The following is a 26,608-nucleotide window of genomic DNA, read 5'->3' as shown; positions in this document are numbered from 1 at the left end:
GTAGAATAAGATGTTTATTAGAATGTACCACAGAAGGCTGGATGGGCATTGCCTGGGACTCTTTTGTATTTACAATAGTTTCTTCTACAATAAAAAAGTCTTGCTTTGTTTTCCCGGATTACTGTCTTCTTCTCAAACCAGTGAGTTCTTAAAAACGACAGATACCAAATCCTGTGTCAGTTTACAGCCTGTTATGGAAGACGCTGTAGGTGACCGAAATTCGTAATCTTATAGTGCGAATTCACATAGACTAGTTTTGGAAAACTTCTGTTTGGCGAAATCATCAAGCAAGCAACAAACAGCGAGCAGCATTTACTAAATTCTGTTAGCTGCTTTACTTTCTTTTGGACCTTGAAGCGCTACGTTCCTTCAGAACGTCCGTTTCCTCTGCCAGACTACATGACGTCACATCGCAGAGGACAGCACCTTTCATCTGTTCTTATCTGTTAACATCTTTTATTTTCTGGTGAAAATTGAACGCCACAAGTGTAATGACTGGGCTACATATAGACTGGACGGTGAGGGGCATGGGATTTCTTTCTTCGTCACGTCTTTCAGACCAGCCTCCTGCTCATCGGGCACTGGGAATTCCTACCCGAACTGAAGCCGGAGCATGAAGCTGACCACTCACCTTCATTGAGTGCTAAGATTAAGAATAATTGGAGTTATACCTCCACTACCGATAAATGTGCATGGTATGGTACTTCGTTAAACTTCACCTTTTACCTTATACAGTAGAGTGCAGTGTGATTAGCATTGAAACATTAGATTTGTTTACTTAATAAATCCTGAATAAGAATGCTCTTCTACCTTGAAGTGTGAATCGACATTTTCCTCTAAAACGTTGGTGACGGTTTACCGAACTGTACGGGGTCAAATCATAAAGAAAATGTCATATTAGCACCTAAGATCTTACAACATTTTTATGGAACCGGAAGGTTCATTACCGTGCTAACACGCCCCGGCCACTGGTCGTAAGTTAGAAGTGTTCTAAATCACAGTGTCCAGGAAAACATTTATAATTAAAATATTATTTATTATGTTTAGTTTACAAATGTTACTGACATTCTCCTTCATTTTGGTAACAGTAGGCAGGGGAAACGGCGTCTGCCCTGATTCCTCTCGTAACGAGCCTCTGGCGGTGTCTATAGAAGCGGGCCTCGGCACTCGAACTCCTGGTTTCCGGATCTGCCCACAACCTCTCAGCCATGGCGGCCGTTCGAGGCCACACCTTGGCATCGAGAGACTGGTTGTCTACAAGTTCTGACCACATACACGCCTCGCCTCCAAGCACACCAGCTTTGCGTGGGATCCTGTTGTCATATACCACCCTCCAATTGTGGTACACGGTAGAGCCCCAGAACCCATGGTCCAGGTACCACGTATCTTTCGTTGAGTAAATTACCCTGTAGCCCTTTGCCAGAAGTTCTACAGGTAGACTGCTAGAAGCTGGAACCCATGTCTGTATTATGTACCTGGAACACAAAAGAATCACTATACTGTAGTTAAACCTGCAGTGTATCTTCTAGCCCTTAATTTTCCACGGCTGTGGTTTAGTGCATGAGTTTTGGATTTTGGGAATACAACATTTATAATGTTCATGATTTTCCAATGTTTCAGCAAACATTTCAGTCTTCATCTTCAGGACTAATGACTTTGGGGAGGGGACTCTTCATGAAGCACATGGTCGTTGAATTACTACGCTTCTCAGTTTCGTCCAATCACGGCCTCACGCCGCATTCACAGCCCTCTGTGATCTTTAGGTAAGGGCTCCCAAATCCCCCCTTCCCCCAAATTCATTAACACTGATGATAGCAGGCGCATTCTCGAAAGCCAAGTACAGTGTATCCTATGAGTGTATAGCATGACTGTTCAGATTCAAATTACTGAAGAGCTTACTTACAGTACTTACTCACTCATGGAGCTGAGCCCTTCTTGAGGAACCGCCAATCCCGCATCTACTCAAGAATTTCTCAGCATTTTATGGAACCCGAAGGCCGTGTTCACAAGTGTTCACACTGATCCCTATCCTGAGCCACATCAATGCAACCCACGCCATCCCATCCTATCTCTCTAAGATACATTTTAATATTGTCTACCCACCTACGCCTTGGTCTTCCCAGTGATCTCTTTTCTTCTGGCTTTCCCACCAATATCCTATATGCATTCTTCGTCTACCCCATTTGTGCTACATGCTCTGCCCATCTCATCCTCCTTGACTTGATCATTTAATTATACTTGGAGAAGAGTACAAGTTATGAAGCTCCTCATTATGCAGTTTTCTCCAATTTCCTGTCACTTCATCTCTCTTCGGCCAAAATATTCTCCTCAACACCCTGTTCTCAAATACCCTCAGTCTATGTTCCTCCCTTAATGTCAGAGACCAAGTTTCACACCCATGTTAGGTGGGTCCCTTGTCACCACGGCATGGCGCGTCCTCAGGTTGCGGATGGAGAGACACCCTCCAGGTTGGAGGGAAGCTGCGAATATAATGAAAAGCAGTCGCGGAAATGGGCAAGGGGTGATCCTCCAGCTTGGGGGTTGGGCGTGGGGCTAACAACTCCTCGTCGTAAAAAAGAATTATGTTACGAAAATGAACGCAAAGCCTCGGACCTGGACGGACACTCTGGATAAACTGAAGGGCTGCATTATAAAAATTATACAGGTATTTTCCAGTGTACTCACATAAATATCTGACCGCAACGGTCAGATCTATGAAGCACAAGCAGACGACTAAGAGCTGGACCCATAATGTTCAAAGTCGTTTATTTAGATTAAATGTTACTAGGTCGACGGTGCCTAAGCATCAACCACCGAAGTTTTGCTAGTCTGTATCGACGAGGACCACCAGCAGTTGCAAATGACAGACCTGGTTTCTCGTCAGAGAGGGCGCCCCACATCATCAAACCAGCAAGTGCCTGACAATGACAAAAATCTGTTCTTGTGCCCCAAATGGGGCTTGACACCAAGACAGGCTCTCCGACTGACAGTCGGTCTTTGAGCTGGACTTTGACTTTCTGGGAGTTGAGATTGTGAGTGTCTGCAGACAGTCAGTACTAGCCAGTGGTGGCCAGAAGTTGCAGCCATGAAGAACTTTTGTGAGATAGTCGCCGGCCAGTAAGAACCTTGAACACGGAAGCTGATAAATCAATGGCGTTGAGAGCCGTTACCAGGCAACGCCCGATAAAGACGCAGCAGACTGAGAAGATCTAATTTGTGTTGTAGTGATTTATTAAGTGTGTAGATCCATGAAACTGTTACAGTTACCGGTAGTTACGAGTTTAAAGAGTCCAGTTAATCCAATTACCAATCTAAACCCCATGTCTAGGCACTTAAAACACGTGGCAGTATGTAATGCCAACATATATTTCAATAACACCTGCCTATGCTAAGTAAATGTTATAATAATTGTATTATTATTATTATTATTATTATTATTATTATTGCTACTGGGGTGGGACTAAGTCCCTTGTACTGCGGCACCTTCTGGCCTATTGTACCATAGAATAATTGTGAGTAAAAATCAGACCTGGAAATGGCACATATGTGCCGTAACATATTATCCTAGACAGTAAACTCAGCCTGCTGGAAATAAAGTTGTATTGACAAGAATAGAATGAACATTATGCATAGTGATTTTCACAACAGAATGCGACAAAATATGAATAAATGCTCCACTTTTACGAAACAGAAGGATTCGTGATGATATACAAAGGAGCCCAGCGCTGGGACCTTATCCTGAGCAAGTTGAATAGTGTCCAAGCTTATACCCTTCACTTCTTCAAGATTCATTTTAATATCATCATTCACGATGATACTTACATATCTTATTCTCGCTGCACAACCTCAACAATAGACAGGATTGTAACCAAGCTGACTTGAAACACGAAAGCACGAAAGCAGCGGGAATTGTCTGCACACACACTTCAGTTGTTAGTACAACTACCGAGAGACTTCAATGCTGGGTCAAGTCAGGAGATCGGAATAACGTTATCGTATTTTCATGAATAAAGGCCAGACTTTCTTTCCTGAGATTAGCTATTTTACGAGTACAGTCATAATTCTTGTTATATATGATTTATAAAAAGAAGTCACTGGACTGTTCTGATCCGGTAAAGGCACAGGGTTCATTTTTATGAAGAGGTGAAGGCTTTTGGCTGTTCTGCGTTGGCAAGACAAGTGGTCATTGGAATTTTCACCAAATTTCTCATAAAAATTATTGTGAAAAATAATACTGAAGAGTAAAAAAATTACAAAACTGCACACATCATTTGTTTACCTTTGAAGCGTGAAGTTCATTTAGATGTAAGATTTGAGGCTTTCACGGCGGTGACTATGAAGAAAGCAGTCTTCTGGGATTTGGCGCCGTGTATATGTGGTGTTATTTTAGATGACTTCAGTCTGCAAGGGACTGGACCACAGGAGAGTGGAGGTGTATGATTTGTCCACTTTTTCTCCAGATTGAGGGACGTTTTCGAGTTGTCCATATCATAGTCCAGGTTAAGAGGTCACAACTTCTATATGGGTGGTCTTTTGAAGATCCTTACCCACCTGTCCTTGTTAAGGAAGCTCTCGATGACCCCAGGCTCTGTAAGGTGACTTGACCAAAGGATGATAGGCGTGTTGGAGTGGCCCACTTCCTCGTCCAGGGTTCCAAGTGCAGTGGACTGATAATCCGCCCACAGCTGCAGGAAATCGGCTTGACCGCGACCCTGACCCCTAGCTTCCATCCAGTTTACGATTTCGGCTGAAGAATTCCAGCAAGGAAAATAAACCTGCAAAAATCGGTGGCATTCAAGACTGTCTCCACGCCTTACTCAATTACGAAGATTATTTGAGCAATTTTTGTCCTTTTAAAGGTTATCCATGAACAATTCACATTTCATAAACGAAATATCCAAATATCTCTCTCCCTTTGGAAGGCACGACACATTTTAAGTTAATCCCTTGACATATCCACCTACATTGCCCTTTTCGTGGAATGTTGTAGATGGATGCCAAAGCTTCAGAGGAGCATGTTGCTTCCATTTTCAGGGTAAAAGTAACTTGGAGATGAGGCTATGTAGGCTAAGAAAGTGGTCATCCGAGATCCAAGGGAGAGGGGTGAGGAGAGAGAGGCTGATCCAGGCCAATATGAATGATACTGCCGGAGTAAAGCGGCTAGGAATTAAAACCTTCATGAAGTAGCGAAATTATGAATGTGTGAAGCTATGCCTATACTTTCTCTCGTACGTTTTCATTGCGCGGTGCCTCTTGGCTCAAAGAGAACGTTGCTGCTACTTGCCTCGTCTCCGCCCATGTGCAGGGGCTCGCCCCGTGGGAAGATGTCCAGTATGTCTCTATAGAGATCCCGGAGGACGCGGTACAGATTAGGGTTGGTGGGGTTGAGCTGGCCGCATGGAGGCTGTATGCAGTACTTGCGCCAGGGCTGCTGGTTCACGCAGACTGCCAGCTGCCCCAATCCTGCTGCTTCGCCCCACTGCCAACCGTTACCAGCGTGAGATGGAGCGTCCAGCTCCATGATGATGCGTACTCCACGCAGACGCGCGTACTCCAGTAGGTATGCCACATCCTGCGGCGTGTACACCTGGCGAGAAGAGTACGCCCCGAACCTGCGTCTCGATATCAAAAATATGTCATATAAATTTAGTTTCTCTTAAGAAACAGTGAATTTATAGGCAATAACATTACAGTAGAAAAGGTAAAACTGTGTAACAGGCCGTGAAGGTCCATAGTGTTCTGAGACATAGAGGCTCCCACATTTTTTAGACAATCGGTGAGGTTGTCAGTCTTAGTCCCGGTTACCCCCGGGAAGATTCCTGGTGCTCATTTCTGTTAGAGGCTGAGTCTACCCCAGGGTCATAGTGCGACTAGAAGGATTAGGTCAATTGAAAAATAAAATAATATCGGCGGGAATCGAATCCGCGACCTTCCGGCTTGTAGCATAGTGCCTCAACCTACTACACTACTGCGTGTCCCCAAGTGATTACAGTGTATCCTCGATTTAACCTAAGCACTAAACTCAGATGGCACAAACAAATGCCGAGACCTGCACTGGTGTGTGGGAGCGAGAGTTGGACGTTAACTAGGTGTAGTGAGAACTTGAGAGTCTCTGAAGGGAAGGTGCTTCGAAGAACATTTGGCCCAGTGTGTGACAATGATGGGGCTCCGAGCCTGGTAAATGGCTCTGGTGGGGTGCACTGATGCCGGTAGGTGAACACTATTAAGTCCCAGAAGGCCACCTGTTAAGGAGGGCTCTGGCTGCTAATCCTAGTTCCTCCCGCCACGCGGTGACCGCTGGGCAACACATTCTGGGGAGAAAGGTAAGGAAGGGACCGAAACCCCTTAAAGAAAAACCGAGGACAGGGGGGATTCTTTAGGCGTGGTGAAGCCAAGCCGCCGTAAAGGAGTAATTACATCAACTTTATGGTTTGGTCCCCTTGAATCACATCTACACTGTTGTTTGGTCCCTGTTTACCTATCTATTGTTATTCTGACCCTCTGGTTCTCAGCCACTGCGCGCTTCGGACTCCTTGAATGTCATCTACTCGTTGATTTTATCCGTCTGAATCTCATGTGCCCTCTCGTTTGATTCCTCTGCTCTCTGGCTATACGCACCTTGCGAGTTGGGGCACGCGGGGTGACTCCAGCGGGAAACTCTGTGAGTCCGTTGCATGCCAATGCAGAACATTCAGCTTGGACGCCGCCATGGCGTCTAGCGTGCGCTTCATGGCGTACAGGGGTAGAAAGTTACGAGCCGTGTCTAACATCAGTCCCCTGTGGCGGAAGATGGGAGCGTCGCTAAGTCTGACGTTGGTGGCCATGATCAGCAGATGTTTACGGGGTGAACTGTGTCCTCTCCCGCCTCCTCCCAGAGGTGCTGGGACCCGTGCCACGAGCTGGCTTAACGTCTCTAAGCCATGTCGAGCGCCGTACACCGTCTCCGCTCGGATGTTCACCGTTACACTGTTCACTGCAAAAGTAGGGTTATGTAGACCTTTGCAAAATATGGGGAAATATACGAAACACTGCCATGATCGCAGAACAGACTCTTTAACTGTACACCTTAGCATTTATTAGGGTGAACATGATGGAGTATGTGGAAAAGAAACTGTTTGAGGCAATGGTGAGCTCTGGCCAAAGCACTATCTTCTGTAATTTCATTTGAAAGAATAAACCTCAGACCCTGGCATCAGCACACAATTTAATCATGTTACAAGAACGCGAACAGTTATTTCTCATATGAGAGCAGTGAACATTTTGTACATTCGAAATAGAAATTCCAAAGATAGTGACCATATAATCGCCTTTTCTCCCGTTTTGTGATCCTCACATCTAGGGCCATTTTTCTTAAATAGTACAGCACCATCTTTTTGCGCTGCGGTGCCGGGTAGCCTGGAATAAGTTTAATGACGTCGGATCGTACTGTCTCCATTTTCAGGTACGAAGAGTAAGAAAAGACAGCGATCAGCAAGAAACAAGCTGCTATGTTGCCATCTTGCCAAGCAGACATGCGAGGGAGTGAAAATATAGCCCAAAGCATTCTTAATTTCAGCGCTGGATTGAGGCGAGTATCTAGCTTCACGCCCCGGCAATTTTATCCCGGATAAAGAGCCTTCGCCACCCACTGGATGCCATGGCCGGTCTGGCCGACATGGTGGGGAGAAATTTCCTTCTCCTATCTGGAATCCAATCCCGGTTACACTGCAGTCAAGCTAGCAGCCTGGTCACTATACCAACTGAGCTATCCCCGCCCCACATGTATTAAATGTATCTTTCGTTAATCGTCGTGTCATTCCAAGCTATATGATCTGAATTCTCAGAGTCGTTAAAAATAATACAATGGTAAAGCTATCCCTGTAACAGGCCGTGAAGGTCCATAGGGTTGTGAGACGTCGAGGCTCCCCCATTTTATAGACAATCGCTTTACAGAGAGCGGTGAGGCTGTCAGTCTTGCGAGCCGGCCGGCCGCATTTTACCGCCAGGAAGATTCCTGGTACTCATTTCTGTTAGACTGCCCCATGTACCTACCTCTTGAGCTAGTGACGATGTCGAGTGTGTACGTCTCGTCAGTGTTCCAGTTGAGTGTGAGATCCTGCGACCTGGTAACAAGACGCACGTATACGTCTGTGTCGGATACGACGGAACAGTTGGCTCCACATTCCACCAGGAGGTTGTCTAGGAACAGCTGCGTACAGGCCGCCAGGTACTCCCTTGTTCCTCGGCCAGAATCGACAACTTCCAGCAAGTCAAAACGGATGATACTGGGATGGAAGGCCACAACCTGCTCGCCGATGGTGGTGGGTCCTGTAGGGTGCGGCCAGAGGGCTCCATACTGCCCACATGTGAGGCGGCAGGCCGATTGGGATTTCCGGGTGATGTTGGAGATACCTCTGCTTGAAGCGTAGGATATGGGGTACTCCGATTTCACGCACCTCCCGGATTTGCAAGCCCATGACCATTGCCATCTGAGGAAAAGAAACAGTGGCAGCGGTAATTGCCGTCGCGTGAAGCCCCAGAAGATGGAACTTCTCAAGATGTGTAAACTGCGTCTGTCCTTTGATATAAGACTACAAACATGACTGTTATTGGCCTATTTTAACCGCCTTCAGCTCTTTTCAGGCACAACCAATCACAACTACAGCTGTTTCCGTCAACAGGCGTGACGGAGGAAGTGTACCTACTCAGCGGGGGCAGTTTTGATCACTCGTCCAGTAACCGATACATACTTCTTTATAAAAGGGTACACGGTGGCGTAGTTGGCTGAGGCACTACGCTACAAGCCGGAAGGTCGCGGGTACTTTATAAATGTTCCCAGCGTTGCCGCACTACCACAGTGAACAGCTTGCAAATAGAGTAAAAGCAAAATTTCAATAGATTGTTATTAATTTCTACTGAATGTAAATGTACCAACATTATTCCTAAATTCTGAAATTACAAATGCCAAAATTTTATAATTCATGATATAATTTTTACGTGTTTTTCATGTAATATAATATGCTAGGTGACGAACTTCCAATAAGATTACGTCTAAATTTAGTGACAATTAAAATTGCGCTAAATTTTGAACGGGTTAGTGAACTGAGTCCAAACATTTTTAGGGATTTCAGAATAAAGAACGAACGGTCTGTATAACTGTTATCAATACTGTACCATTTGTAAGCAACTTCTATACATCCTTAAGCACCACGGCATGAGGACGCATGGAGTGGAGATATAGCTGCACATATTCTTAATGTCAACACAAAATGGAGGCAAACTGTCGGCTCCATCTTCTCCCCCAACCGCTCTACCCAGGAGAACGAGCCCCCAGTGCCCATTAGATGGAGGTTGGGTGGGCTTCAGAGCCATTCTGGGAGCTGTAGGGAGAGAAACGTCTGTATATAGACAATATTTATTATATTTCTCTGAACACTAACATTATTTCCAGTAGATGGAATTCGCTGTCTAGAGCACATTTCGGCGCACGCGTGCCATCTTCAGATCCGGTTCTTAATTACAATTATACCACCATGTACTTAGCGTAAATTTTGTAGTAGCTGCAATTAAAAACAACCTGAAGATGGCACACGCTTGCCGAAACATGTCGACCTTGACAACAAACTCTACCTCCTGGAATTAACGTTGTGTTGAAAGAAACATAATGAATATTATGTACAGTGGGTGACACAACAGAATGCAGCAAATTATGTGGAACATCTCTTGTCTCGTACGTGGGTCGAAACTCGATTAGCCACTTGTGCAACCAGTAGGCTAGTCGATATACTCGTATCGACTGTGCTGCTCCGCATCTGCTTTAGGGACAGTTCGACTAGTAGTCAGAAACGACGTATCAGCTGCTGCCCGACGGCAAGTGCCCATTTACTGTCAATCCCTTTCACGTCCTGTTTGTGTCTGTTGCTTAATCCAAGGTCAGATCGCTACCCCGATTAATGCAATACAGTTTTATGACCGTGAGGCATTTCTCTTGCATCACGGTAACACAGTACAGGAAGACGGGTTGTCTGTTTACGTAAGGACACTTGATATCTGCAGTGGCGGCTGGTTAATTATGGTCCAGTGACGCTTATCAAGATAATATATGAGTGATCTAATATCCATGGAACAATATAAGACTGTATAATACAAAGACAGTACTATATATTTGAAGGTAACGTAGTGGAGTACGGTAGAAGTCCGTCGACGTTTCGGAGGAACATACTGCCTTTATCTTAATGGTTGAAAAGTATGCCAGCAAATACACTCTGCTTACTGCCTGATAATTTCTGGTTTATAGTTTGGCTTACCCTTGAACCTGAAGATGGATGCAGTATTTTCTTCCGAAATGTCAATAGACTCCTAACGGACTACACGGCGTTAAAACTGACAAGACAATGCTGTTCATAGCCACAGTTAAGAGTACCTCAAATGCAACAGCCCACATACAAGGAGTTCTAGAGACACCGTTATAATTTACAGTAGTTCAGTAGTTTTATGCTTTTAAACAAAAACACTTAAAAAACTGCGGGTGATATATTTTTTTCATTATTTTTCCTATATTCCTTCATCAATCCTGAATATATAAACACTTTTTAGAGTTCAGTAAAAAATAGTGCAGTGAAGGGTTAAATATGTAATTAATCATATGACTTAGAGATGTGTTTTTGTATATAATTAATTTTACTGCAGATCTCATTTTTTTTAGTTGTCACATTTAAGTTCACTATGTATGTAATTTTGAACATATAAACTACCCAAATACAGTATGCGCCAAAAACATACAGTACTGAAATGAAAAGACGTCCTGTTGATACCACTGGCTATTCATGTGAAGGCCCTTTGCACGACAGAACCTTCTCAAATCCTGAAGAAATGGTCCGATCACCATGTCCCTGTAGCGTTCTTGGGTGACGGTAAGAGCATTGCCTTCCTCATCCTCAATGAAATAGGGGCCTAATATACCGTGTGCTGAGAGGGCACACCATAGCGTCACACGTGTACTGTGTAGCGGTTTCTGGACGGTAACATCTGGCCGCGCAAAACCAAGGAAGCGAGTTGTCTGGCGACCACTTCCGTATGAGCGGAAATAATACTCGACTATGAATACTCTTTCCTCTGTCGAGAGACCTATTTCCAACAACAATTGCACAACACAACTTCCTTTTCACTACTGGGTCCACGTGCGGCTGGTGCAATGCCCCGTCGACAAACGCACATGCGCGTTCGAGATGCGCGAGTTTCAGTACTGTATCTTTTGTCGCATGCTGTATAAATTAGAGAAATATTTGTGCCTGTCCCTATCAGCTTCCACGTGTACAACTGAAATTATTATTAGTAAAAATACCTTATACATGATTAATATATTGGAATATAGGAATTTCAATGCCCTTATCAATCAAGGAGGAAACTTGGCAACACCGTTGACCGAGCCCAATATTCCTCACACATTGCTGTTGTAACTGCAACTGTAACGGCGCACATTTATCAGCGCTAATGACTCATTCTGCTATCAGCAGTGACAGCAGTAATCTGTGAGGAATGTTGGGCCGGGTCAGCGCTGTTGCGAAGTTCCCCTTAACTGCACGCACTGTACTTTCTTTTACGAAGCAGTGTAAATGAGTAATGGTTATGAATTGAAAAATTGTGAGTTAAATGTTCTCGCTGTAGCTCCTGTAAGTTATGACAACACCTTCTGAAACACCCTGTATCTGCACTTCTCCGTAGTTCTTTTCACTCCTTCTCATTATTAATTTGAAACGTGCATTTAGATTCTGCTCTCCTGCTGCAGAAACAACAAAATAATCAAGTTTTGGTCCCGTACAAAAAACAGGATAATTATATTTTTATATGTCGAATTTTAATTTTTCAATAGGGTAAATAAAATTCTGAAATAAAGAATTACTTATTTTCTGAAATACTCTTGTTTACTTATGATGGACGTAAAATCTCTCTCCATTATTTCAACATATTACAATTCTTTCACTTTTTAAGAATCTTTCCAATAAATCTTTTATACTGTGTATTAACATTAATGTTGAAAATTTTATTTCGAGATGTGACGGCATGTAATCTCTTTGTCAAGGCGAAACATGTCAGAAGACACTGATCTTCACATTCACCGCTGTGGGAGCCTAAAATCTCATGTTTATACTTGGTAAAAATACCATAAAATTAATAATCTGTTGTCTTACAGAGAGTTCACCTGTACTTTCACCAGCTCGGCGTAATAACTGTGCAAATGTATCTGTAATTTCGCCAGTTCGACGTACTAGCTCACACTTGTAGGTACTTTCACAATTTCGGCATACTAACTCACAGTTTTACCGACATTTTCACAATTTTGGTATACTATTATTTTTTTATTGCAAGTGGAGTGGGACTAAGTCCCTTGTACTGCTTCCACGTCTGGCCTATTGTACCAGCCCCAGATGATAGGTGAGGGTGAGTGTGGAGCAATTGGTGGAATGAAGATTGGCAGGGGAAACCGAAGTACTCGGAGAAAACCTGCCCCAGGGCCACATTGTCCACCACAAATCCCACTTGAACAGACGCGGGATCGAACCCGGACCGCCCCGGTGGGAAGCCATCGACTAACCGCTTGAGCTATGGCGCGGCCTTCGGTATACTAACTCAAACTTTTACCAGTGTTTTAACTAGTTTGGCATACTAACTCAAAATTTTACATCTACTTTCACCATTTCGGCATACTAACTCAAAATTTTACCAGTAGTTTCACCAGTCTGACGTACTGACTCCACAATCTTACCAGTACTCTGACCAGTTCGACGTACTAACTCACAAGTTTACTGGTATTTTCCTCAGTTCAACAGACTAACTCAACAATTTTACGTACCTCTTTTTTTCCCCAGTTCGGCTTACTAACTCCCTAATTTTACTGATACTAGTAACTGGGTCCAGATTACAGAAACAAAGGTGAATTGCCTCACCCTGGACCACTGTCCTCGGCCGCACACAGGCAGGCGGCAGCACTCAACACCTGCAGCAGGTAGGCGACCTTCATATCAGCTGGCGACACACAGAAACGCCGCAATCTGTGGACTGCTGTAACATGCATACATAGTTCGGCCGTGTGAAAGTGAAAACAATAAGAACATAGCCCAATTGCAGCACATTGTCGTCTTGGGTGTGATGCCGTGTAGACCGGTAGAAGTTCAGGGACTTTTCAAGGGAACGTATTGCCTCCATCTTCAGGACCGAAGATACTGTCGCTATTTAGGGGTGTGTGACTATAGACGGGGTATGCATTGGATATTGGATTTATTGGCCAAGTATACACACAACTTGGAACTAAACATAAATACAGGGCCACCGCTAATCTCCATACTTCACAAATCACCACAGCACCCGCTAAGCCTTTTCCAGCCTGCTGTATCTTAACCAGCCGTTCCCTGGTAACGGCTTCTAACGGTGAAGATTCTGCAGCTTCCAGAGCTCAGGTCGTCCTGTCACAGCCGCCCGTGCAAAACTCTTTATCAATTTCCTACCGACATATTAAATTAGCTGGCCTTGGGTCCTCATTATACAGCCTCGTGGCGGACCCAACAGAAAGCACTGCATTCAACAGTTCCTCTATTGTAGGCGTCTTTACAGATCCGTTGCTTAGAAACGGTCGTTCGTTGATTCGCCTATTGAATAACAACGGCTCTTGTCTCGTTCGTGTAGAGGTCACTGAGCGCAGCGAAAAAGAAGCGAGCAGCTGAAGTAAAGATATAATTTGGTAATTGTGATCTTCGCTTTTATGTTCTCCATAGATGGATCCAGAGTGTACTTAATTTCGTGGCGACTTCAGTGTCATACTACCGTTTTGTTTTTGTGGTTTATATTACCACGCTGTCAGTAATTTGATCATTTCAGCGTCCAATGAAATGGTGATTGAAGTATTGGAAAGATTGGAAGGAAGAGACTGCCGTGGCCTACTAGAGGCACTATCCTGATATTCACCTGGAAGGTCAGATGGAGACCGCGGAAAACTTCGGTCAGGATATCCGGTGCTCCGACCAAGATGTGAAACGAAACTTCCAGAATATAGCCTTACCGCTAAGCCTTCATGTCCTGCGTTTACTCTCCGATTCTTATGGGAGCTTGTGCTGTAAACTTGTAACAGACAGACAGATTTGGCGAGTTCATTACTTACGTAACACAGCACCTGAATCTCCTCGTGACCCTGAATACTGAAATATAGGTAAAAAGGGGTAAAGCTGTCCCTGCAACAGATGGCGGTGAGGTTGTCAGCCTTACGCGCCGGCAGCCCTTTACACCCCAGGAATATTCCTGGTATTCATTTCTGTTAAACACTGAGTCGACCCCAGGGGCATAGTGCGGCTGGAACGAATCATGTTAATTGAAAAATCCAGTGAGCTCGTTGGGAATCGAACCCGCTACCTTCCGGCTTGTAGCATAGTGCCTCAACCAAATACGCTACCGCGTGACCACCCAAATAAAGCAGACTGCATAAATTCGCATACAGAAGACGCGTATGGAGCGTAAAATGCTACCACAGTAAACCCTCGTTATAACGAACTCGGATATAACGGCCAATTCTGGCCGTGTACCGCTGTTAGCATTAGAAATGATGAGGCACGAAGAAAGTTATTTTTAGCAAAAGGCAAGTTTGTGAAGTGAGTGAAGTGGAGGCATAGCCCTACCTTCCTTGAGCTTGGCACTAGATGGTCGGTGGTCAGCTTCACGCCCCGCCCGCTTTACCTCTGGGGGAAATAGCCCCCGGTTCCCATTGATAGGAGGCTGGATGGGCCCACAGAGTCGGTCTGAACGGCGGAGAAGAGAAAAATCTTGCACTACTGGGAATCGAACCCGGTCCGTCCAGCCCCTAGTCCGTTGCTATCCATATTCCGTAGGCTTTTGTAGTTAGGAAACTATTTAAAATAAGAAAAGACCCCCAAATATAAGAATCTTTATTTAATCACATTATGTGTTTCCGAGTCTAATTGCGTGTACTGACTACGTATCCTACGGTGTACTTTCGTCTGTACCATTTTACTCGGTCAGAGTGGATATGAACGCTAATGGACACCCTGTCCTTCATATCAGTCCGTTATAAAGAGGGTTTACGGTACGGCTGGCGCTCAAATTCTAGTTCACGGAGCACTAGGGGAAATAATTGCCCCTTCCACCCAGCCCTCACACTATTAGGAGTTCATGTTAAAGACATAACCTCAAACCTATTATTAGGTTTGCATCATATAAGAAAGAAGAAAAACCTAAATATACATAAGAGAGATGGATGTTCATTGTCTCCTGGGTCCCTTTGTATACTACACTTTCCTTGGCATAGATAAAAGGGTTGGCTTCTTATCAGTAATTTCTCTGGCCGGACGTGAAGACTTCCTGCGTGATTATGCCGTGTAGCACTATGAAACTGTTTCTTCAGACAAGAACATTCAGCATATAGTGACATGGCTGAAAGCCGGAATAGCGGAACCACAAGAGTTGACCGTTGCTACGCAACGGCTCGGTAAACACATACCTGTGGCAATGAACACACACAACAATAGAAGAACTGTTGGAAGCGATATTTCTAATCTAAAGTCAATTGTTGCAACATTTCAGAGTACAAATATTGTAAATAAACTTATACTTTTATTGTAAACGTTGGCAACTCATTTACTTACTTATGCCTTATTTAACGATGCATTCAGTAGCTCAGATATGAGGGCAATGAATTGGAAAGGACATGAAAGCAAGTGGCAACGTAACGTACTCTTACGGTATTTATCCTCAGGGAGTGAACATAACCACGACAAATCTGTCAGGATAGCTGGCTTTCAGGCCAGGATTTGAAGCTGGCATATTCTGAATGCAAACACTCGACCACGACGATGAAAGAGTTATTGCTACTTATGTTTCATACATGCAGACTGCTAGATTAGAGGTTAGCTCTGGTGCTCTCGCATCGGCAACTTTGAAGCGTGTTCTCGGTTCAAATGCCGTGTGGTTCAAAGAGATCACCGACGTTTAGGAGGAACATGTACGTCTCCATCTTCAGGGTTGAAAAGTAAGCCAAGCATGAAACCAAACTAAAGACGACAGTCAGATGAGTGGAAATACGACATAAACCGGACTGGGAAACCTTGACATAGCGCAGAAAGATGGCTCGCATATGCGCTCCCTTCAAAGCGTACGCGGGAGAACGGGCTTGGGAGGCTATAGGCGATAGATTACATAGGCCATGCTATCTGAGCAGGGTCGACCATGATACGAAAATTAGGAGCAGAAAGCAAGACAGAATATCGGAAAATATTCCTTTGTAAATAGGGCAATTCAGTTCTAGAACCAACTGCCTGCAGATGCTTTAGTGACTGTCTCCTGTAAATCAAGTAATTTTAGGAAAAGGGTTCCGAAAGTGATATGTAAGGTGAAGTGAAGGTGTGGGCGAAATCATAAAAAATACAATGAAGTGTAGTGAAGTGAAATGAAGGGAAGATCATGGTGAAATGTGGGCGCATCAGAACATGACATTATGTATTTCATTACTGTTACTGTTTAGTGTATAGTGTACTTATTTTTTATTAATATTAATTTATATAACTGTAATTGTAATTGTATTTGCATTGCATGCATTGTGTGTCGTGTGTTACTTTGTGTGTAGTGTCTTATTGCAGTATCATTGCCACCGGGTAAAAAAAAATTTGAAATTAAAATAATAATAATAACAATAATAATAATAATAGACTGTCCTTCGGCTTTCAGGAGCCCTACAGAATCCTGACAGTTTCCTCAGTATCTCCCTTCATCCCTCAGAAGACGAACTCAGGACCTAGCGCCGCTGGGGTCACAACACAGTTCAGATTGCTCACGGCTCAATTTTCCATTTGCGTTGCTAGTTTCTTGTTTGCCTTACTTTCCGATCCTGAAAACGGAAGCGATAATTCCCTCCGAAACGTAGGAATCTCCGGCAAAGGACGAACTCAATACCTAGCACCTCGGGGGTTATAACACAGTCCCAAATTTATTTAAGGCTCAATTTGCCGCCTGCTTTGCTGGTTTCCTGCTTGGCTTATTTTTCGATCCCGAGAATGGAGGCCATATTTTCCTCCGAAACGTAGGGCTCTCTCCGGACTACGAAGCGTTACAACCCGGAACACGATTCTCTACTTTCGTCGTCAGTTTCCCAGGTCGGTAAAAGCTATCCCGGGCTTAATTAGTTAAGCACCACCTCATGAAGACGTATGGGGGAGCGGAGCTATAACTCCGTTATTCTTATCCTTAGCATTGGATAGAGGTGAGTGGTCAGCTTTACCCTCGGGGAAAGAGCCCCGGTACCCACTTAATAGGAGGCTGAGTGGGCTCCGGACCCGGTCTGGACACTATGGGGAAGAGAAAAATCTCTTATCCATGCCGGAAATCGAATCCCGGCCTTGAAGCCTGTATCCCGTCCTAATACCGACTGTTAACTACCATAATATCAGGCTTACTATGCAGCAATTTCGTAACAGCAGGAAACTGGTACGCTGTGAAGCAAAAACTTTAATCATTTCAAACAACCTGTTCTGGGATGTGGTCCTGTATAGTCTAGCAGACGTTCAAAATGTGGGCGAGTATTGTTCATAGTACACGTAACTGCTGTGACATTCTCAAGTGAAACAAAGCCCAAGAACTTAATTTACACGTATCCTTCGAAGTCCATCATATCACGTACTGAGACTCAGGAAAGGTTTGATTAGGATGTGCTGCTGTTGAGCCCCTCCACGATTCGCTATGATGTCTGATGCTGTACACTCAAAATACGAATATAAACCGAATTCGTATGATACAAATTATTTATTTATTTTGAGAAAATAAGAATATTTTATATACGAAAAGGGCCTAGGCAATGCACATCCTGCCCTATGTAGCACAATCTTATAAACATTTTATTTTATCACAGCGGTTGCCTCGCGACTTTTGAACATCTCTCTTAACTCTATACGCGCATGCTCCAACTGTGATCAAAGTACACGAACTACTTAAGTTACGTTGTATCCTTCGCTGTCGGGGCCGCGCCATAGCTCAAGCGGTTAGTCGCTGGCTTCCCACCTCGGCGGCCCGGGTTCGATCCCGGGCCTGGTCAAATGGAATTTGTGGTGGACAAAGTGGCGCTGGGGCAGGTTTTCTCCGAGTACTTCGGTTTCCCCTGCCAATCTTCATTCCACCAATTGCTCCACAATCACCCTCACCTATCATCTGGGGCTGGTGCAATAATACAAGGGATTTAGTCCCACCCCACTAGCAGGAAAAAAAATCCTTCGCTGTCTGACAGTGATCAATGTCACAAGCGTCACCCGAATAAACTGACGAGCCACAGCTGTCAGAGTAAGCGCTGCACTGGGCTCGGGCGAACGCCTCCTTACTCTTTGGCTACCAATTCGGTCAATTTGTTAGGAAGACTCGATAGTTTTCCTAACAAATATTCATGGCGCAGCATAAACCATGCTACATGTATATGTACTTACAGAATATGCAGGCTTATATATTTAAGAACGATAAAAAGAGTCTCGTTGGCGGAGAGCCCATTGTTAACATGCTGGCAGCACCCCCGTGAACGTAAACAGTTCCAGTGTATAAAGAAGAATACTACAAATAGGTGTGACGCCGTATAATCGGGTAGATATTCATAAACGTTACGGAGAAATTCGCTGGCTGTTATCTACTTGAACGAAGAGACAATATTTTCGTCCAAAACTTTGATAAATATTTACCATTATTATTTAATATTTAATATTACAATTACGTATTATTAGTGGGGTGTGACTGAGTCCACTTGGTACTGCGGCCACTACTGGCCTATTGAACCAGCCCCAGATGATAGGTGAGGGTGATGGTGGAGCGGTTGGTGGAATGAAGATTGGCAGGGCAGACCGAAGTACTCGGACAAAACCTGCCCCAGAGCCACTTTGTCCACCACAAATTCCATATGACCAGACCCGGGCTCGAAGCCTGACCGCCGCGGTGGGAAGCCAGCCACTAACGGCCTGAGCTATATCGCGGACCTGACGGCCTCACATCCTAGACGACGTCACTGAAAAAGTTAGCCTAGCGATAACGGCCTGGAATTGTGTTCGGCAGGTATTCGGTTCGAATCTCGGGTGGAACATCTGCTATAATGAGCGATGTTTCTTGTAGTTTTCTTCAGTGCCTCCAGGTAAATGTCGGTATGGTATTTATATTGGGACAAAAACGCTCCTTTCTAAATCTTTTCCAATTGATCTATCACCGTAGAACTCGAAGTTAAACAATCTGCCATACGGAAAGTGTTGTGAAACAACTGTTCAAAAGAAGTCATAGTACCATGGAAACTCAAATCTCCTCCTTTACGTTTGTCACGCTGGTTACAAATGTGTTGATTCTGAATTTGTAGGTAAGTCGGTGAAAGGACAGATGTCAGCACCACCAAACAGCACCTGTGACGTTGAAGTAGACGTATAACGGGCTGGAATTCAGGACAATCTTACTACCGGAGATGTAAAGGTAGAGCTGTCCCCCTGCTTAGCTAATGAAGCATTACGCCATGAAGGCGTATGGGGGAGTGGCTGCATACATGTATAGATCCAAATTTTCTTGACTTCGGCACTAGATGGTAGTGAGTGGTCAGCTTCACGCCCCTTCCGCTTTAACCCCGGGGGAAGAGCCTCCAGTACCCATTGGATAGGAGGCTGGGTGGGCCCTAGGATCGGTCTGGACGACTTGGAGAAGAGAAAATTCTTGACACTACGGGGACTCGAACTCAGACTCCTCGGTCGTCCAGCCCGTAGGAAGTCGCTATACCGACTGCGCTATCCCGGAAATGTGACGTGAGAAATGTAGAGGTTTTGAAACTGAACACACCAAATGAGGGGATATAGTGGTAACGTTGTACACTTGTATTTTCGAGGTGGTCGGTTCGAGTCTCGGCAGGGAAACAGGTTATTCTCGCGATGTTTTCGTCGTTGTCCTCGGTTCTTTCAGGCAAATGCCGGAATTGTACCGTTATTGGCTACGACCGTTTCCTTCTAAATCCTTTCCAGTTCATCATTTATCTATCAACCAACCATTCGACACTATACAGTATAGCTACTACCAATTGTTGTATCCCGAAGGATAGTGATGGGAAGTACTTGTAGACCGAGCGGAAGTCTTGTGGACTGGGATCGTTGGAGCACTTAAGAATTGAAATTCAAGTCTTCGGAAGTCGGTTTTCAGGTTAATAGAATGATGTATTGAATCAAATGCTTATACAAAGTTACATTAGGAATAGTAATTATAGTTAATTGATAAATGAACAAAAGGATGTGAGTGCACCATGCACCAACGCGATAGGATTCGGCAGGTAGTGAGAGGTGGCCTCCAGGGAGGTGCTGAGTGTACTACTCGATGATGCCGCACTGAAGTTCAGTAGTAACACACAAATACGTGAAGATAGTGATTAAACTGGCGAGGAGTCCGACCGAAGTGAACAAGTCAAAAGTTTAGCGTGGTGTCCGCCGTGGCTGGCAAAGCCTGAGTTTTTAAAGGGATTCGAACCCCGAACTTGGTGCTTGGACATCCAGAGACACGCCTATTGAGGGCGTAGTCAGATTCAGGATCGACATTTGATTCGTCGTCCTTAAAGAGGAGTTTGACCATTCAGACGTATGGAGCACTGGATGGTCATAGGAATTCCAAATGAGGATTCCAATTAAAATGGTTTTTGAAATCACGAGGGGAGAACGCCTGCAGGAAGTGCCCATAAGCACGTCTCTCCCCAAAAGGGTGAACCTCTTATTTTGTATTCACTCAGAATTTCGGGGTCTAGACTACCCCATACAGGAAAAGGACAACTTAGAATAAACAAGTAGGGTAGCTCGTGGTGCAGAGGACACTATCACATCTCGTAAAATAATGCGGGGGTTGAATACATATTACACAATGTCGTAAATACAGAAAAGAGGCAATATTCATGGAAGGTACTCATTTCGTGTGTGTGCATGTATAAGAAGGTTGCGCTTGGTCGCCATATTATCGACATGAATTACGAAGCCCGACCATGTGTTTAAAATTTTAAACAGTACGACTATCACATGGAATATTTAGACTTCTGTTGTGGTGCCGATAACAAACCAAGTGGGAACGTGTAGTCTGATATGAAAACAGGCCATGCGAATGCTAGCGCTCACAGGTTGTTATTATTGCAGAGTAAGTTCTGATTGCACTCACGCCGTGTTTCGGCCCAGATAGGCCATCGCCGGGTGATCCGTGAGGAGTGTACAGACTTTGATGTGATTCATATAAAACTACAATGCTAGTATAAATATATAAATATATTACTTCCTTCAACATTTGTGTATTCCTCGCGAGTCAACTGATAATGACATATCTGGGCCGAAGCATCTTGTGAATGGAATAATTTGCTTGTGTCACGGTAACCCTTCCATTTCTATTTGTAAGCACCACAAAAAAAAATGCAGCAAAACAAAACTGCTTATATACATTTTATAAGTGCTGAGAGGTAAAACAAGAAATTGAAATAGGCATGAAGCTCTTAGGGAGGAAATTGTGATTCAGAATAGTGTTCAGAAGAGAAGTAACTCCAATGATTTTCCCACGTAAAAGCAATGGCCAGACAAATAATACAGAGAAGGGTATTGGAAGTGAAATTTAAAGGAAAGAGACCTATGAGACGATCCAGAAGAAGATGGTTCAGCCATGTACTGGAAGACACTAAGAAGAGAGGACATAGCATGAAATTGAGACGGAAAGATTGTAGCAGCTGGAAGAGATACGTCCACTGGCGCATATAATGATACAAGAAGAACAAAGAAAGAACGAAAAAAGTTGCACAATTGAAGAATGAAAGGTAATTACATTATTGTAGCGTAGCCGATTATATAACAATAGGACAACTTAAAATGTTATGCTATGAAAAATGTGGCATGTTTGTGTTTGCTTCTTGTTCCTGTAACATTTAATTACTCTACTAGACTCTGAACCCAAACATTATTGCATTCCGGGTTCTGAACACCAGGTATCTCATTTGTGAAGTGATACTTGACAAGCTTTCTTTATGTGAGACGACTTTCTTATCAAAGGCACACGCATGAATGAACCCTACACTCAAACGTCAGATAAAGAAAATAAATATTTATCAATTCAAAGCTAACCACACTATAGCTAATTCACTGCGAATTACCACAGTTTACCGGTTAAGACTTTCAAATTCGTAAACACACTTTATTTAAAGGTAAAAAAGGTAAAATTGTCCAATAAACCATGAAGGAGTATAAGGGAGTGGAGGTATAGATCCATATTTTCTCGACCTCTGCACTAGCTGGAGGTGAGTGGTCAGCTTCACGCCTCAGCCGCTTTACCCCCGGGGAAAGAGCCCTCGGTATCCATTGGATATGGGGTTGGGTGAACCCCATAGACGGTCTGGACGATTTGGAAAAGAGAAAACACTTGACCTTAGTGGGACTAGAACTCCGACCCTTCAGTCGTCCAGCCCGTAACCAGTCGCCATACCGACTGCGCTAGCCCTACGTGGGAGAAATAATCAGCTCTATTTCAGCGTCACGTAAACTGGAGTTTAGTTATGATTATGTACCTACAGAACTACTAGTTCTGGTAAGAGCAACATTTCTCTCCTCTTCACGTCATCCAGACCGGTTCTTGGGGCCCACCAAGCCTCCTATCCAGTGGGTACCTGGACCGCTTTACCGTGGATAAAGCGCCAAGGGCGTGAAGAACATCACTCACCAACTCGTGCCCAGTTCAAGAATACATAGATCCATGCGCCCATGCCTTCATGCTTCTTCAAGGCATAGTGCTTAATTATGTGCAGAGATTTCGTCCTTTTTAGAATACAATATCTTATTTGATTGGGCATATTCTGATCGTACAAACATATGCAGGGATATGACGTCGTGTAGTCTGGTACAAAGATATCAACGACTGTGATGAGCCATTGAAAATCTTAGAAGATGTGGGATTTGACGTTCTCGCAGCTGTCAGCATGAAGCGCACTGCATTCTGGGATGACATCATATGCAGAGAAAATGGCGGCAACAAGTCCCCCCGAAATGTTTTTGCCTTTCTACCAGATTATACGAGGTCACATTGCACAAAACAGTACTCTCCTTATTCACTGACATGAGAAACTGAACTCACCAAACGCGTATGTGAACCTGTCTGTCATAACGGATGGTGTAACTCGTGGTTTCCTCAACCCCTACATAAGAATCCAGCAAGTAGCCCTTCACATAGGCCAGTACAGCCTCTCTGCTGGTCCTCACTTACTCTGAACACAATACTATCTCGTTCGACATTAGGAGTTGAGACAGTGAAGTTAAACAACTACAGAATAAATCAGATGAACGTCCGGTAAGGTCCTTCGTAATCAATGCGTAGCCTTATTCGATGGAAGACATCAGCGGTCTAATAAGATCAGTTAAACAAACTAACGAATACAAACTAAGACAATAAAAATGAAACGTATAAATTCTTCCCCAAACTACTTCAACGACTGCTTACATTTCAAAATCAATACAGGAAATATAAATCTAAAGGGTACAGGGACACTTTCCCTGGGGGTAAAGCGCCAGGGGCGTGAAGCTGACCACATACCTCTATACAGAACCGAGTTTAAAATTGCGGGGCTATATCTTCATTTCCCCATACGTCTTCATAGCGTGGTGCTTAGTTAATTAAGTTCAGGATAATTTTTTTTTCCTCTTACATGAAATGTACATACCAATTTGAGATGCGTTCAGCTATTTCATCTTGATGTTCTGTCCACTTGGTTCTATATACATATTCTCTTTGGAATTTAAATCCTGGTAAAATCAATAAGCGGGTACGTCCGTCACAAACAGGAAAAAGCGAAGACAAATACACTACATGAACACGCAAAAGGCGCATCACTACACTTTATACCCCAACCCCCTCCAATAATTTTAAAATTGTGAGATTGTGGCATCATCTTTCGTTTAGACCGCGAAGCACTGCTAAAGTCATGGACGAAATAACCATGGCTTAACTCCCATAGCAACCGCAGCGAGCGCTAGTCAATGGGGTAGTAGGCAGAACGAGGTATCTCCCAAAACGTATTTTAATCTTAGTGTAAAGTGCATTTTATTCTTGTCAAATTTTAGTCGAAATTGAATTATGTTCATAGATTTTAGTAAAATTCCTCGATATATCGTTCCAAAAATCCATGCATTGGGAGCCGAGTTGTTTCATTCAGACGGATAAGGAAACAAATACACTCAATGTATTTATCACAATTTTTACGAACGCGCCTAGAACGCAGGCAGGAGCAAAGAGCAATGAAATTAGCCCATATAAACTCTGCCCACACTCATTTTATAATTCATAGCTTTTAAGCATACACGCATATAGACAAAGAAATAAAAACGAGATAAGTTACCCTCACATAAATATATTGAAAATCGTGTTCTAGTGGTTGGCATTCCTACTTCTTATTCAGGACGACCCGGGTTCAGATCTCTGGCAGGAAACCGGTTATCCAGACTTAATTTTTCCTTGTTTCTTACGGCCCCTACCGATAAATGCGGACATAGTACGTACTTAAAATTAGTCCATGGCTGTTTCTATAACATCCTTTTCAATTCACAGTACACTAATCATCGCATCACTAAACGCTACAGGGACAACAGGCAGCGTCGTTAAATAAACCATGAATAAATAAATTAACTTCATGCTTATGTTTACATGCGTCACGTTATAAAATAAACATACAACTGAGAAAACAGGGCTGAAATATTCACGACCATTTAGGCCGCTGGATGTTTCACATCAGACACACAAAAAACCACCAGTTACTGAATTTAATAAGCAGTTCCATCTTCTGGAATACAACGCCGTGCGGTCCGGTGAAAGTCAACTGACGCTTCGGAGTAATATATCGCCTCTATCATATGAGTCCAAGAGTAAATCGAGGAAGAAACCAGCACGAAGCAAACTGCTTGGCTGGCTCTTCGACCCTGAAAGACGGAAACTCATGTTCTTCCCAAAAGTCTGTTGACTCTCGCCGGACTACACGGCATTACGTATATGGCAGGTTACAGAACCCTTCATAACCATCGCAACACCTTCCTCTAACAATTTAAGAATGTCATAAGTTTTAAAACAAACACACACAGAAACAACGACTGATTACCTATTTAAAATATGTATACAGCCATTCTGACAGCTAATATCTTCTAAAAGCAATTCCAATAGAAATGATTAATTTCAGTGGTACACTTTGAGGGTATTCTATGTGCCCTTGATATGATCATCTGTGTCTCCTGTTACATGCGACAAGCGCGATGAAATGCAGAATTATATAACAGTAAGTCTAGGTACTCACTCTGTGGCGTAGCAGTTGTCTGCCTGCTACAAGATGGGTGAACAACCCGGTACTCTGGCAGCACACGGCATCCTCCCACTCACCCAACTGGCTGTCGACCCCGGTCAAGCACCACAAGCCTGGTTGGCGGAGTAGGAGAACAAGCAAGCGTAAGGTAACCTCTGTTACCTCCTGATAGTACGACCACACTGCCTGCCAGCCCCTCAGTCTCCATCCGAAGCTGTCACGTGCACATAAAATTCGTAGCGCATGCGTCAAACTCTCCCCGGATACTGTTTTCCATTTCTCGATAATCGTAACGAAACACGCTGCGTGCAAAGTTGTTTCAAAATGCGACATAAATTATCGGAGGTTTGCGAGGTGAAGACCAAATCGTCTCGGATGTGACGCCTTTTAATATGGCAGAAGCTCAAAGACAGTTTCAGATGACCGTACTGCTTCGATCTTCAGGGTCGAAGAGTTAAGATTCCTGATTAATTCCTTAGCTTACTCTTCGACTCATGAAGATGGAAGCAGTACCTTCCTCCGAAACGTGGATGAACTACAGGGATGCACAGTGTCACATCCCACAAGAGAGTACCCTTCATAGTCAATGCCGTGAGAACAATGAGATACGAGATATGACGCCGTGTAGTCTTGTAGAAAGCTACTAACGTTTAGGGGAACAAGTTTCCTCTGTCCTCAGTGTACAAAAGTGTATGTAGGTCTATCCCTAACAGATTCTCTGATTAAGGATTTTTTTCTGCGTGTAATTGAACACCACGGCATGACGACATGTGAGGGAGCGGAGTCATACCTCCACGCATTCTTAACCTTGACCTTAGATTGAGATGAGTGCTGTCCCGGTCGCTTTGTCTAGTACGTATTGAAGAGTGGCCGGAAATCGCACCTTGATTTCTCGGGCGTCCATCCCATAGCTTAGTCACTTAATCTTTGGTAATAACCTTTTGTAGTTCATCTGGGACGGGGTAGGGGCGAGTGGAAGGCTCCTGGGATCAGGGCAATGAACCTGCGTGTTCCGTAAAGTGTGAGGAAAGTCTTGAGTGGCTGAGTAGCTGCCGACTTTTCAAGAAGTGCCCATCTCCATGGAGTTCGTTTATCTAAAGAATTCTCACAGACCTGTCTGTCAATCGCAAAGGGGAAGAAATGATAGATTCTACACGTAAACTGTCTTGTTACAGTAACAGTTCCCAGTGAGGAATATCAGAGTCTCCTTCCTCTTGCTGGCAAACATAGCCACATCCGATGCTGGAGAAATACTCGTATGCGAGAACATTCTCCGAACAAGGT

At 44.0% G+C, this 26,608-nt stretch overlaps 1 protein-coding gene across 3 annotated transcripts; it reads right to left on the bottom strand.

Moving 5' to 3' along the window:
* LOC111866751 (chitooligosaccharidolytic beta-N-acetylglucosaminidase) lies at nucleotides 1-25,511 on the bottom strand. Of its 3 annotated transcripts, none has more exons than XM_023855985.2 (7): nucleotides 25,319-25,511; nucleotides 12,927-13,041; nucleotides 8,032-8,468; nucleotides 6,619-6,973; nucleotides 5,285-5,618; nucleotides 4,552-4,775; nucleotides 1-1,475 (listed from the first exon to the last, which is right to left on the bottom strand). In XM_023855985.2, the coding sequence occupies exons 2-7, from the start codon at nucleotides 12,998-13,000 to the stop codon at nucleotides 1,058-1,060; spliced, it is 1,842 nt and encodes a 613-aa protein (XP_023711753.1). In that variant the 5' UTR covers nucleotides 13,001-13,041; nucleotides 25,319-25,511; the 3' UTR covers nucleotides 1-1,057. The 3 variants fall into 3 exon arrangements, with proteins under 3 accessions (XP_023711753.1, XP_023711754.1, XP_023711755.1); XM_023855986.2 differs by having other exon boundaries at nucleotides 12,927-13,038; XM_023855987.2 differs by having other exon boundaries at nucleotides 2-1,475; nucleotides 5,285-5,612.
* Between the last annotated feature and the right edge of the window lie 1,097 nt (nucleotides 25,512-26,608).

Source organism: Cryptotermes secundus, unplaced genomic scaffold (genome assembly GCF_002891405.2).
Source record: "Cryptotermes secundus unplaced genomic scaffold, Csec_1.0 scaffold213, whole genome shotgun sequence".
Lineage (NCBI taxonomy): Eukaryota > Metazoa > Arthropoda > Insecta > Blattodea > Kalotermitidae > Cryptotermes > Cryptotermes secundus.
Note: the sequence above shows the minus strand (reverse complement) of the source record. Positions and strands in the feature narration are given on the sequence as shown.